General features: G+C 40.5%; 2 protein-coding genes across 2 annotated transcripts in view; both read right to left on the minus strand.

Moving 5' to 3' along the window:
* Positions 1-2,544: 2,544 nt before the first annotated feature.
* parietopsin lies at positions 2,545-5,122 on the minus strand. The gene is made up of 5 exons (XM_021580524.3): positions 4,643-5,122; positions 4,063-4,282; positions 3,691-3,799; positions 3,197-3,442; positions 2,545-2,795 (listed from the first exon to the last, which is right to left on the minus strand). The coding sequence occupies exons 1-5, from the start codon at positions 5,040-5,042 to the stop codon at positions 2,628-2,630; spliced, it is 1,143 nt and encodes a 380-aa protein (XP_021436199.2). The 5' UTR covers positions 5,043-5,122; the 3' UTR covers positions 2,545-2,627.
* A 431-nt stretch (positions 5,123-5,553) lies between these two features.
* Positions 5,554-13,075, minus strand: part of LOC110502485 (5'-nucleotidase domain-containing protein 3) — a 44,748-nt gene continuing 37,226 nt past the window's right edge. The window contains exon 13 of the mRNA XM_036960040.2: positions 5,554-10,606. Coding sequence (XP_036815935.2) covers positions 10,348-10,606 — 259 coding nt within the window. The 3' untranslated portion in view covers positions 5,554-10,347. The remainder of the gene's footprint in view (positions 10,607-13,075) is intronic.

The following is a 13,075-nucleotide window of genomic DNA, read 5'->3' on the forward strand; positions in this document are numbered from 1 at the left end:
GGAATAACATCTCTCATGGTTCAGTCCATTCATTTTTTTCCTACAGTTTCTCAATCCTGGTCCTGGTGATCCGAAGAGGTGCACATTTTTTTGTTGTTTCTGCCTTGGCCCGACACATCTGATTCAAATGATCAAAGCTTGATGATGAATTGATCTTTTGAATCGGCTGCGTAGTGTCTAGGGGTAAAAACTAAAAACGTGCAACTTTTGGGTCGCCCGGACCAGGATTGAGAAAAGCTGCTCTCAGAACAATGACCAGGAGACTCACTTTGTTTGTCTATCCTGTTTATGTAGGCCAATGGGTTGTGTCTTTCGAACTGAGTTGATCAGTGTGAACAAAAACACTTCACTTAACATCACACCCGCGACTGAAAACCTTTTCAGAAGAAGTTTGTCTTGCCAAAGAAATGTACAAGAACAATCAATATTTGGTAGATTTGTGTTATTTAATAATTGAGATCACTTGCATAAAATTTAAAATACATTCTGAACAAAATTAAGAAACCGTGTGTCTACCACACACACACACACTCTCTCTCTCTCTCTCTCTCTCTCACACACACAACACCACACACTCTCTCTCACACACACACACACATTACACACACACGACAAAACAGCAGTTGTGGAAAAAGTATCCAATTGTCATACTTGAGTAAAAGTAAAGATACCTTAATAGCAAATTACTCAAGTAAAAGTGAAAGTCACCCAGTAAAAATCTAAAAGTATTTGGTTTTAAAATGTACTAAAGTATCAAAAGTAGAAGTAAAAGTATTAATCATTTGAAATTCCTTATCTTAAGCAAATCAGACGGCATCATTTTCTTATTTTTAAAAATGTATGGATAGCCAGGGGCACACCCCAACACTCAGACATTATTTAAAAAATATGCATTTGTGTTTAGTGAGTCCACCAGGCCAGAGGCAGTAGGGACGACCAGGGATGTTCTCTTGATAAGTGTGTGAATTTCACAATTTTCCTGTCCTGCTAAGCATTCAAAATGTAAAGAGTACTTTTGGTTGTCAGGGAAAATGTATGGATTAAAAAGTACAATATTTTATTTAGGAATGTAGTGCAGTAAAAGTAAAAGATAAATAGTAAAGTAAAGTACAGATACCCCAAAAAAAACGACTTATGTAGTACTTTAAAGTATTTTTTTTTACCCAAGTACTTCACACCACTGCAAAACAGAGCACAAAAAAAGAAAGTAGCATGCCTGCTCTTGGTTGGTTTACTGTAATAAATACACTGTAAAATATCAGAAATTGAAAATACTCACACGCACGCATGCATGCACATACACAATCACACACACACACACACTCACACAGACACAAACATACACACTACGAAAACAGAATACGCTTTGCATTACTCTAAAATGGATCTCAATAAATCATTTTCAAAGACAAATTTGCACCCCCCCCCCCCCCGTTTTCTGTAATTCTTTTAAAAAAAATCTCCCATTATTATACTTTAGAATCCTTGCGCCATTTCAGTTTTTTGAATGTACTGCAGACAAGGACTTGCTTGCTGACTGATTAATTGATTGACACGGACTGGACTTTATTTAGGATGAGGCTGCAGCTTCTCTCTGTATCTCTGCAAACCCTAACTTCCACTTAAGTCAAATTCTCACATAATTATACATTAATGTCAATGTGACACTGGGTGAATAGTCCACTGAAGTGGAAGTTAGGTTCCACTGAGTGATGAGCTGTGATGGGGCTCGAATGGACCCAGACCACTGCGATACTTCTAGGCTCCCGTTTCTGTTTTCAGTGGAAGAGATGGAGGAGAGAGGAGGAGATGGAGGAGAGAGGAGGAGATGGAGGAGATGGAGGAGAGAGGAGGAGATGGAGGAGAGAGGAGGAGAGAGGAGGAGATGGAGGAGAGAGGAGGAGAGAGGAGGAGATAGGAGGAGATGGAGGAGAGAGGAGGAGATGGAGGAGAGAGGAGGAGATTGAAGAGGAGATGGAGGAGAGGAGGAGATGGGGAAATAGGAGATGGAAGAGAGAGGAGATGAGAAGATGGAGGAGAGATGGAGGAGAAATGGAGGAGATTGAGGAGAGAGGAGGATATGGAGAAGAGAGGAGGATTTGGATGAGAGAGGATATGGAGGAGAGAGGATATGGAGGAGATGAAGGAGATTGAGGAGAGAGGATATGTAGGAGATGGAGATGAGGAGAGAGGATATTGAGGAGATGGAGGAGATAGAAGGAGATGGAGGAGAGGAGGATATGGAGGAGAGAGGATATGGAGGAGATGGATGAGAGGAGGGGATGGAGGAGAGGAGGAGATGGAGGAGAGATGGAGGAGAGGAGGAGATGGAGGAGAGGTGGAGGAGAGAGGAGATGGGGGAGCGAGATGGAGGAGAGAGGAGATGGAGGGGAGATGGAGGAGAGATGGAGGAGAGAGAAGGAGATGGAGAGAGGAGGAGATGGAGGAGAGAAGAGATGGAGGAGATGGAAGCGATGGAGAGAGGAGGAGATGGAGAGAGGAGGAGATGAGGAGAGAGATGGAGGAGAGGGGAGATGAAGGAGAGAGGCGATGGAGATGGAGGAGAGAGGAGATGGAGATTTAGGAGATGGAGGAGATGGAGATTTAGGAGATGGAGGAGAGAGGAGTCACAGAGGAAGCACCCTGCTGTGTGCACTGATCCCTTGTTTTTTTCTGCCCACCCTTCTGCCCACCGTGGTCCTCAGGGTCATGGAGTGCATGGGGATGGTGTCGGTGGCCGGGTCGTGGGAAATGAAGCGCCCACAGGAGAGGACTTCCAGAGTAGCATCACGGAACTACGGGGAGTACGAATAGAAGTGTTAGCAAACCACGTACAGAATGTGTGGTAAAGAATTATTAATCGATTTGTACAATCTTCAATACACAAGACAATCCACAAGACGCCACCAATTGCAAGTCTCTCTGGATGAGTGTCAACTAATAAGGGCTAGATGTAATTTCGGATTGAGCAGACACATGCAGCGTTTACCGTGAACGGCGTCTTCGCGAACACCTGAAAAATTGCCGATATGGATCAAATCTAGGCCTAAATAACCAAAAAGGCAAGGGTGTATTCTAATTGAATTAAAACCACAGGGAACCGATTATGTTGCAGTCCCCTTCGATAATCTACACAGATTTAACTGATGTGTTCTCACTCTGGCTTTGCTCTCTGCCTCTCCTCCAGTACACACACCTGCTTGTTGCTTAGGAAGTAGATGATGGGGTTGTAGACGGGACTGGTCTTGGCGAAGTACATAGGCATGGTAGCCACCAACGGAGGGATGTGGAGCTCTGGGTCCACCACAACCACCACGGACAGGGCTGTGTAGGGCAGCCAGCAGACAAAGAAGGCCCCGATCATGGCCAGCACTATCCTTACCGCCCGCTCGTTGTCCTGCAGACAGGGACGACCGCCCTGCAACTCCGTACTACGGTTAAGCTGGAGGAGGAGGAAGAGGGGGGAGAGGAGGAAGAAGAGGAAGATGATAACCCACGACCGACAGGATCTGTTTAAGCTTGCAGACACAGTCCTCAGCGTCTAAACCCCTCTGAAAGTCTCCAGTTATAGGAACAGTCCCTGTTACAGTCCCTCTATCCCAACTGGAAGAGGCTTTTGTACACTTGGTATATGGACAGAAACTGACTAAAAAAGGTATGTCCCTCAGGGAGCTGAGTCTCTATATGTACCCGTCTCATGGAGGTGAGGACATTGGCGTAACAGTAGATGATGATTGCGACAGGCAGGAGGAAGCAGAACAACGTGTACAGGATCAGGTAACTATAGTTACTCCAGGACCTGGAGAGACATAACACATTATAAACCATGCTATAGGACATTATAAACAAGTTATAACACATTATAAACCATGTTATAGGACATTATAAACCCTGTCTTAACACATTATAAACCATGTTACATGACATTATAAACAAGTCATAACACACTATAAACCATGTTGCAGGACATTATAAACAAGTCATAACACACTTTAAACCATGTTACAGGGCATTATAAAGGCTCATACATGCCTATTACAAATTATAAGACATTATACTGGCCTCTCCTCCCAGCCCAGAGAGCAGGAGGTCTGGACGCCCTCGGGTCCATAGGAGCTCCAACCCAGCAGTGGGGGCACGGCCCAGAACAAACAGAACAGCCAGACCCCCAGGAGCCCCTGAAAGCTCCGACGTACGTTCATCTTGAAGCCTGCCATGGGCTTACACACCACGATGTAGCGCTCGTACGCCAGCAGTGTTAACGTGCACATAGACACCAGACCTGAGGGAGAGGAGACCGGGGGGGGGGGCAGTGTGTTCATAAAGTGTCTGAGAGTATGAGTGCTGATCTAGGACCCGATTCTGATCCTGTCCATGTAATACTGTCCATTGTGATCTAAAAGGTCAAACTGATCTTAGATCATCAGGATATGAACCCTGGCTTCACAACCAGAAGATTACAGATCTGAATACCCCCCCAAACTCAATTCAACACATTGAGTTAACTTGATCGAATTAGACTTGCATTTTCAACACTTTCAGGCTACAACAACAAAACATCGTTTTTTTTATTAAAAGTTTGAGTTCAGTTCACATGATTCAAAGACATCCTATATAAATAAATAAAAATGAATTACTTTACCGAAATAGTTCACAGCAAATCCTTGAAAGATGCAGAACTCGTCGCCAAGAAAGAATGAACCATGATAGTTGGTAATGGTGACTATCGACGAACCGCACAAGGCTATCATCAAATCGGACACGGCTAAACTGAGGATGATCACATTCATTGGATTGAGGAGAGTACGATTCTTCACCAACACCGTTATCACCAGAGTATTGTTAAAAACAGAGAAAATGGCATTGATGAACATAAGATAGGAGAGGATGCTGTAGCCTGCCCGTGGAAAAATCGTGGGCGCCACAGTACTAGATTTGAAGCCCGGAGAAGTAGAGTTCAAAGTCGGGCCGAAGCGCCAAGGTGTGCCGACGGCAGTGGTGCTGTCCATGGTGCTTAATTTAAAACGCACGCTCTCCACCATATGACCAAGAAACTACAGAAAAAAGGTCCTTTGCTGTCTGTATCCCATCTCAATCAAAGCCCAAACGTCATAGCTTGATCTTATTATGTCTGATCCTAGTTAAATAGCTTCTGTATTCAGGATGTCTTATTACATTTTGGATTATCTGTCATTGAGAACATGCTGCTCAACACCAACTTAAAAACCCATTTGGGAAATTGCTCCCTAACATGATTTGTACGATTATATTGATTGATCTGATCAGGATTTATTGAGAGTTCCGTATTGAAAAAGGTGCAAAGTGTAGGCCCAGAGACAGCCCTGGGCCTAGGATATCCCCTGTCTGTGTCAAAAGTGCATTTTCCAAATTATTTTTAGCCAACTGGGTCAATTCAATATACATTTACATTGAGAGACAAGAGGTTAGATAAATTATAGTTGCTTTCCTGACTTTTCTCTGAGGCAAGGAAAGGGTGGATAACTGAAATCTAGCCCTATATGGCATACACAAAAGTAGGCCTAAAACAGGAACAAGATTAGGTTGTTGCCATCTTTAATTCATAATCAAATCGAAAACACACTCCCAAAGAAAAAAAAACACAAATTACAAGATGGACATTTATGTAAACTATACAGGCTTTGGATAAAATTCTCTCATTCTCTCAATGTGAGTTTTTCCAACAAGACCACTTTTTTTTTTCACTTTTTCAACCATGAACAATCTCTCTCAAAGAAGAGATAATAGATTTAGAATATACAGATAATAGAATAGATTTAGAATATGAAGATAATAGAATAGATTTAGAATATACAGATAATAGAATACATTTAGAATATACAGATAGTAGAATAGATTTAGAATATACAGATAATAGAATAGATTTAGAATATACAGATAATAGAATAGATTTAGAATATACAGATAATAGAATAGATTTAGAATATACAGATAGTAGAATAGATTTAGAATATACAGATAATAGAATAGATTTAGAATATACAGATAATAGAATAGATTTAGAATATACAGATAATAGAATACATTTAGAATATACAGATAATAGAATAAATTTAGAATATACAGATAATAGAATAGATTTAGAATATACAGATAATAGAATAGATTTCTCAAACATTCTGACCGTATCATGACAAGAAACGGAAGTTGTTTTCTTGTTAGTTTCCCCCACAAAACTAATACAACTAATTTCTGAACATTTCAGTGCAAAGTCAATGATTTAAACACAATTTTATATGTAGATTGAAAGCAAGGTTGTTGTTTTTTTTAATGAAAACAAACAGACAAACAAAAATATAGCCAAGCAACTCAAATACAGCATAGAAATTACTGGACACAATGATAAATAGATTTGTCCATGAAATACAGCATATGTCCTCTTTTCTATAAAAAAAATAAGAACATTCTGTTGTAAACTGACTGTTCTATCAGTTGTACTAACCACATTGATAGACACCTTAACTAGTAAGGACTATTAATAATAATTAAGCCTTTGTGGAAAGTATGATTTTAGGGTATCTACATTATTACTAAGGTAAATAGAGCCTGTTCTAAAGACAGAGAGATCGACAGGGCAGTTATAGTGTGCAAAAGCTTAAGGCATTTCAGAGTGTGTCTTGAACATGTCAAATTGTTAAGATATTCAACTCATTAGTTTATATCTCGTCTTTCTCTGTTCTTATTGGTTCAAAGACCACCATTGGTTAAAAGTCCCTTATAACCAACTGTTCCTTTGTTTACACAAACAGGTAACTTCCGAAACCATGGAAACACGGGAGGAAATGGAGGGATACAAAGTATATTGAAAGCAGGTGCTACCACACCGGTGTGGTTCCTGAGTTAATTAAGCAATTAACGTCCCATCATGCTTAGGGTCATGTACGGTTGAAGTCGGAAGTTTACATACACTTAGGTTGGAGTCATTAAAACTCGTTTTTCAACCACTCCACAAATTTCTTGTTAACAAACTATAGATTTGGCAAGTAGGTTAGGAAATCTACTTTGTGCATGACACAAGTAATTTTTCCAACAATTGTTTACAGACAGATTATTTCACTGTATCACAATTCCAGTGGGTCAGAAGTTTACATACACTAAGTTGACTGTGCCTTTAAACAGCTTGGAACATTCTAGAAAAGTATGTCATGGCTTTAGAAGCTTCTGATAGGCTAATTGACATCATTTGAGTCAATTGGAGGTGTACCTGTGGATGTATTTCAAGGCCTACCTTCAAACTCAAGGCCTACCTTCAAGCAGAGGCTTGACATCATGGGAAAATCAAAATAAATCAGCCAAGACCTCAGAAAAAAAATGGTTGACCTCCACAAGTCTGGTTCATCCTTGGGAGCAATTTCCAAACGCCTGAAGGTACCACATTCATCTGTACAAACAATAGTACGCAAGTATAAACACCATGGGACCACACGACCGTCATACCGCTCAGGAAGGAGACGCGTTCTGTCTCCTAGAGATGAGTGTACTTTGGTGCGGAAAGTGCAAATCAATCCCAGAACAACAGCAAAGGACCTTGTGAAGATGCTGGAGGAAACAGGTAGAAAAGTATCTATATCCACATTTAAACAAGTCCTATATCGACATTACCTGAAAGGCCGCTCAGCAAGGAAGAAGCCACTGCTCCAAAACCACCATAAAAAAGCCAGACTACGGTTTGCAACTGCACATGGGGGATCGTACTTTTTGGAGAAATGTCCTCTGGTCTGATGAAACAATAATAGAACTGTTTGGCCATAATGACCATCGTTATGTTGGGAGGAAAAAGGGGGAGGCTTGCAAGCTGAAGAACACCATCCCAACCGTGAAGCACGGGGGTTGGCAGCATCATGTTGTGGGGGTGCTTTGCTGCAGGAGGGACTGGTGTACTTCACCAAATAGATGGCATCATGAGGTAGGAAAATTATGTGGATATATTGAAGCAACATCACAAGACATCAGTCAGGAAGTTAAAGTCTGGTCACAAATAGGTCTTCCAAATGGACAATGGACAAGCATACTTCCAAAGTTGTGGCAAAATGGCTTAAGGACAACAAAGTCAAGGTATTGGAGTGGCCATCTTAAAACCCTGACCTCAATCCTATAGAAAATCTGTTGGCTGAACCGAAAACATTGTGTGTGAGCAAGGAGGCCTACAAGCCTGACTCAGTTACACCAGCTCTGTCAGGAGGAACTTATTGTGGAAAGCTTGTGGAAGGCTAATTAAACAATTTAAAGGCAATGCTACCAAATACTAATTGAGTATATGTAAACTTCTGACCCACTGGGAATGTGATGAAAGAAATAAAAGCTGAAAGAAATCATTGTCTCTACTATTATTCTGACATTTCACATTCTTAAAATAAAGTGGTGATCCTAACTGACCTAAGACAGGGAATTGTTACTAGGATTAAATGTTGAGTTTAAATGTAGTTGGCTAAGGTGTATGTAAACTTCCGACTTCAACTGTATATTGTTTGGATGCAAGTTTTCAGATCTGAGTAAATTGTTATTTGTTTCCATTCTGTATGTGTGTCAAGAACATTCAAGCAAACGTATTGTGTAGTGTTTTGGTATAGCGTACTAAGCTAACCGTACCGCTAGTTTTCAACCTAAAACAGAAACATGGCAGACATATTTAAGAGTTACTGTTTTAAATTCAACCTACACATATAATAGCGAGATTATAAAAGCAGAGCAGGTCAGTATTGAAGTTACTGACAGCCGTAAGGTCAACATGATATGACATCAGTGGAAAATAGAGTAAGGTCAACATGAGATGACATCAGTGGAAAATAGAGTAAGGTCAACATGAGATGACATCAGTGGAAAATAGAGTAAGGTCAACAGGAGATGACATCAGTGGATAATAGAGTAAGGTCAACATGAGATGACATCAGTAGAAAATAGAGTAAGTTCAACATGAGATGACATCAGTGGAAAATAGAGTAAGGTCAACATGAGATGACATCAGTGGAAAATAGAGTAAGGTCAACAGGAGATGACATCAGTGGAAAATAGAGTAAGGTCAACATGAGATGACATCAGTGGAAAATAGAGTAAGGTCAACAGGAGATGACTTCAGTAGAAAATAGAGTAAGGTCAACATGAGATGACATCAGTGGAAAATAGAGTAAGGTCAACATGAGATGACATCAGCGGAAAATAGAGTAAGGTCAACAGGAGATGACATCAGTGGAAAATAGAGTAAGATCAACAGGAGATGACATCAGTGGAAAATAGAGTAAGGTCAACAGGAGATGACATCAGTGGAAAATAGAGTAAGGTCAACATGAGATGAAGTCAGTAGAAAATAGAGTAAGGTCAACAGGAGATGACATCAGTAGAAAATAGAGTAAGGTCAACAGGAGATGACATCAGTGGAAATTAGAGTAAGGTCAACATGAGATGACATCAGTGGAAATTAGAGTAAGGTCAACATGAGATGACATCAGTGGAAAATAGAGTAAGGTCAACATGAGATGACATCAGTGGAAATTAGAGTAAGGTCAACATGAGATGACATCAGTGGAAAATAGAGTACGGTCAACATGAGATGACATCAGTGGAAATTAGAGTAAGGTCAACATGAGATGACATCAGTGGAAAATAGAGTAAGGTCAACATGAGATGACATCAGTGGAAATTAGAGTAAGGTCAACATGAGATGACATCAGTGGAAAATAGAGTAAGGTCAACAGGAGATGACATCAGTAGAAAATAGAGACAGTAAGTCAGAGTCAGCAGAGTCCTGTACGCCATCTTCTACCCCTTTCACTCTACTCAGCTGGCTTGTCTACATATGTTTCAATATGTTTCAGGTCAGCATGATATGTATGTTTCAGGTCAGCATGATAGAGTGAAACAGGTATTTGAGAGCTCTGTGTCCAGAGCAGGTCAAGACAGAGTGTCACAATGAACCCCTTCCCCCTCTCTACTCAGATCAGGTCTTGGACAGAGTGTCGCAGTGAAACCCGTCCCTTCCCCTCTCTCCTCAGATTAGGTCAAGACAGAGTGTCACAATGAACCCCTTCCCTCTCTCTACTCAGATCAGGTCTTGGACAGAGTGTCGCAGTGAAACCCGTCCCTTCCCCTCTCTACTCAGATCAGGTCCTGGACAGAGTGTCGCAGTGAAACCCTTCCCCTCTCTATTCAGATTAGGTCAAGACAGAGGGTCACAATGAACCCCTTCCCCCTCCCCTCTCTACTTAGATCAGGTCTTGGACGGAGTGTCGCAGTGAAACCCGTCACCCTAGCCTCTCTAGCCCGGACGGGGTGTCACACTGAACCCCCCCCCCCCATTCCCTGTTCTACTCTTCAGTTGTGGTTCTGTGGGGGTATGAAGGGCATCTTCAGGGCCCCGGCGCTGGTCTGCTCGGGCCAGAAGGGTGACTCGTGTTGCAGGGGCGTACGACGGGGGAAGAAGGTGTGATGGAAGTCATAGTTGAGCAGACAGCTGAGGGACGCCATGTAGATGTCAGCGAAACGAGACAGGCGGCGGGAGAAGTAGGTGGGGTTGTGGTAGGTCCGGAAGAGACTCCCAAACTGGCCATTGAAGATGTCCTTTGTCTGCGATCTGTTGTTTGACGAAAGATGTACAATATTGTTAGTGCTCGTTTTGCATGTTAAGAGAAATATCTGTAAAAAAAGAGAGAAAGTAAGTTTAAAAACACTAATTATCCTCTCAAACATTTAATGGGTACAGCCACCTATAGGGAACTATGGGCAAGACTTTATTTGAAGGGAAGCTACATAAAGGAACTAACAATATAGTATATAACTAACAATATAGCATATAACTACAGTGTCTTGCGAAAGTATTCTGCCCCCTTGAACTTTGCAACCTTTTGCCACATTTCAGGCTTCAAACATAAAGATATAAAACTGTATTTTTTTGTGAAGAATCAACAACAAGTGGGACACAATCATGAAGTGGAACGACATTTATTGGATATTTCAAACTTTTTTAACAAATCAAAAACTGAAAAATTGGGCGTGCAAAATTATTCAGCCCCTTTACTTTCAGTGCAGCAAACTCTCTCCAGAAGTTCAGTGAGGATCTCTGAATGATCCAATGTTGACCTAAATGACTAATGATGATAAATACAATCCACCTGTGTGTAATCAAGTCTCCGTATAAATGCACCTGCACTGTGATAGTCTCAGAGGTCCGTTAAAAGCGCAGAGAGCATCATGAAGAACAAGGAACACACCAGGCAGGTCCTGTTGTGAAGAAGTTTAAAGCTGGATTTGGATACAAAAAGATTTCCCAAGCTTTAAACATCCCAAGGAGCACTGTGCAAGCGATAATATTGAAATGGAAGGAGTATCAGACCACTGCAAATTTACCAAGACCTGGCCGTCCCTCTAAACTTTCAGCTCATACAAGGAGAAAACTGATCAGAGATGCAGCCAAGAGGCCCATGATCACTCTGGATGAACTGCAGAGATCTACAGCTGAGGTGGGAGACACATGGGAGCCACCTGGGAGACACACCAAACATGTGGAAGAAGGTGCTCTGGTCAGATGAAACCAAAATTGAACTTTTTGGCAACAATGCAAAACGTTATGTTTGGCGTAAAAGCAACACAGCTCATCACCCTGAACACACCATCCCCACTGTCAAACATGGTGGTGGCAGCATCATGGTTTGGGCCTGCTTTTCTTCAGCAGGGACAGGGAAGATGGTTAAAATTGATGGGAAGATGGATGGAGCCAAATACAGGACCATTCTGGAAGAAAACCTGATGGAGTCTGCAAAAGACCTGAGACTGGGATGGAGATTTGTCTTCCAACAAGACAATGATCCAAAACATAAAGCAAAATCTACAATGGAATGGTTCAAAAATAAACATATCCAGGTGTTAGAATGGCCAAGTCAAAGTCCAGACCTGAATCCAATCGAGAATCTGTGGAAAGAACTGAAAACTGCTGTTCACAAATGCTCTCCATCCAACCTCACTGACCTCGAGCTGTTTTGCAAGGAGGAATGGGAAAAAAATTCAGTCTCTCGATGTGCAAAACTGATAGAGACATACCCCAAGCGACTTACAGCTGTAATCGCAGCAAAAGGTGGCGCTACAAAGTATTAACTTAAGGGGGCTGAATAATTTTGCACGCCCAATTTTTCAGTTTTTTATTTGTTAAAAAAGTTTGAAATATCCAATAAATGTCGTTCCACTTCATGATTGTGTCCCACTTGTTGTTGATTCTTCACAAAAAAATACAGTTTTATATCTTTATGTTTGAAGCCTGAAATGTGGCAAAAGGTCGCAAAGTTCAAGGGGGCCGAATACTTTCGCAAGGCACTGTAACAATATAGCATATAACAACTAACAATATAGCATATAACAACTAACAACATAGCATATAACAACTAACAACATAGCATATTACAACAACTAACAACATAGCATATAACAACTAACAACATAGCATATAACAACTAACAATATAGCATATAACAACTAGCAATATAGCATATAACAACTAACAATATAGCATATAACAACATAGCATATAACAACTAACAATATAGCATATAACAACATAGCACATAACAACTAACAATATAGCATATAACAATATAGCATATAACAACTAACAACATAGCATATAACAACTAACAACATAGCATATAACAACTATCAATATAGCATATAACAACTAGCAATATAGCATATAACAACTAACAATATAGCATATAACAACATAGCATATAACTACTAACAATATAGAATATAACAATATAGCATATAACAACTAACAACATAGCATATAACAACTAACAATATAGCATATAACAACTAACAACATAGCATATAACAACTAACAATATAGCATATAACAACTAACAACATAGCATATAACAACTAACAACATAGCATATAACAACTAACAACATAGCATATAACAACTAACAATATAGCATATAACAACTAACAACATAGCATATAACAACTAACAACATAGCATATAACAACTAACAATATAGCATATAACAACTAACAATATAGCATATAACAACTAGCAATATAGCATATA

This window comes from Oncorhynchus mykiss, chromosome 2 (assembly GCF_057628025.1).
Source record: "Oncorhynchus mykiss isolate SJ-2025 chromosome 2, ASM5762802v1, whole genome shotgun sequence".
In the NCBI taxonomy this organism is placed as follows: domain Eukaryota; kingdom Metazoa; phylum Chordata; class Actinopteri; order Salmoniformes; family Salmonidae; genus Oncorhynchus; species Oncorhynchus mykiss.

Excerpts from the sequence above, each read along its gene's own strand:
- parietopsin (XM_021580524.3), bottom strand. The coding sequence starts at position 5,042 with ATGGTGGAGAGCGTGCGTTTTAAATTAAGCACCATGGACAGCACCACT. Across the intron at positions 4,283-4,642 it reads ATTTGCTGTGAACTATTTCG|GTCTGGTGTCTATGTGCACG; the intron begins GTAAAGTAATTC and ends CCTCTCCCTCAG. Across the intron at positions 3,443-3,690 it reads TCCTCACCTCCATGAGACGG|CTTAACCGTAGTACGGAGTT; the intron begins GTACATATAGAG and ends CTCCTCCTCCAG.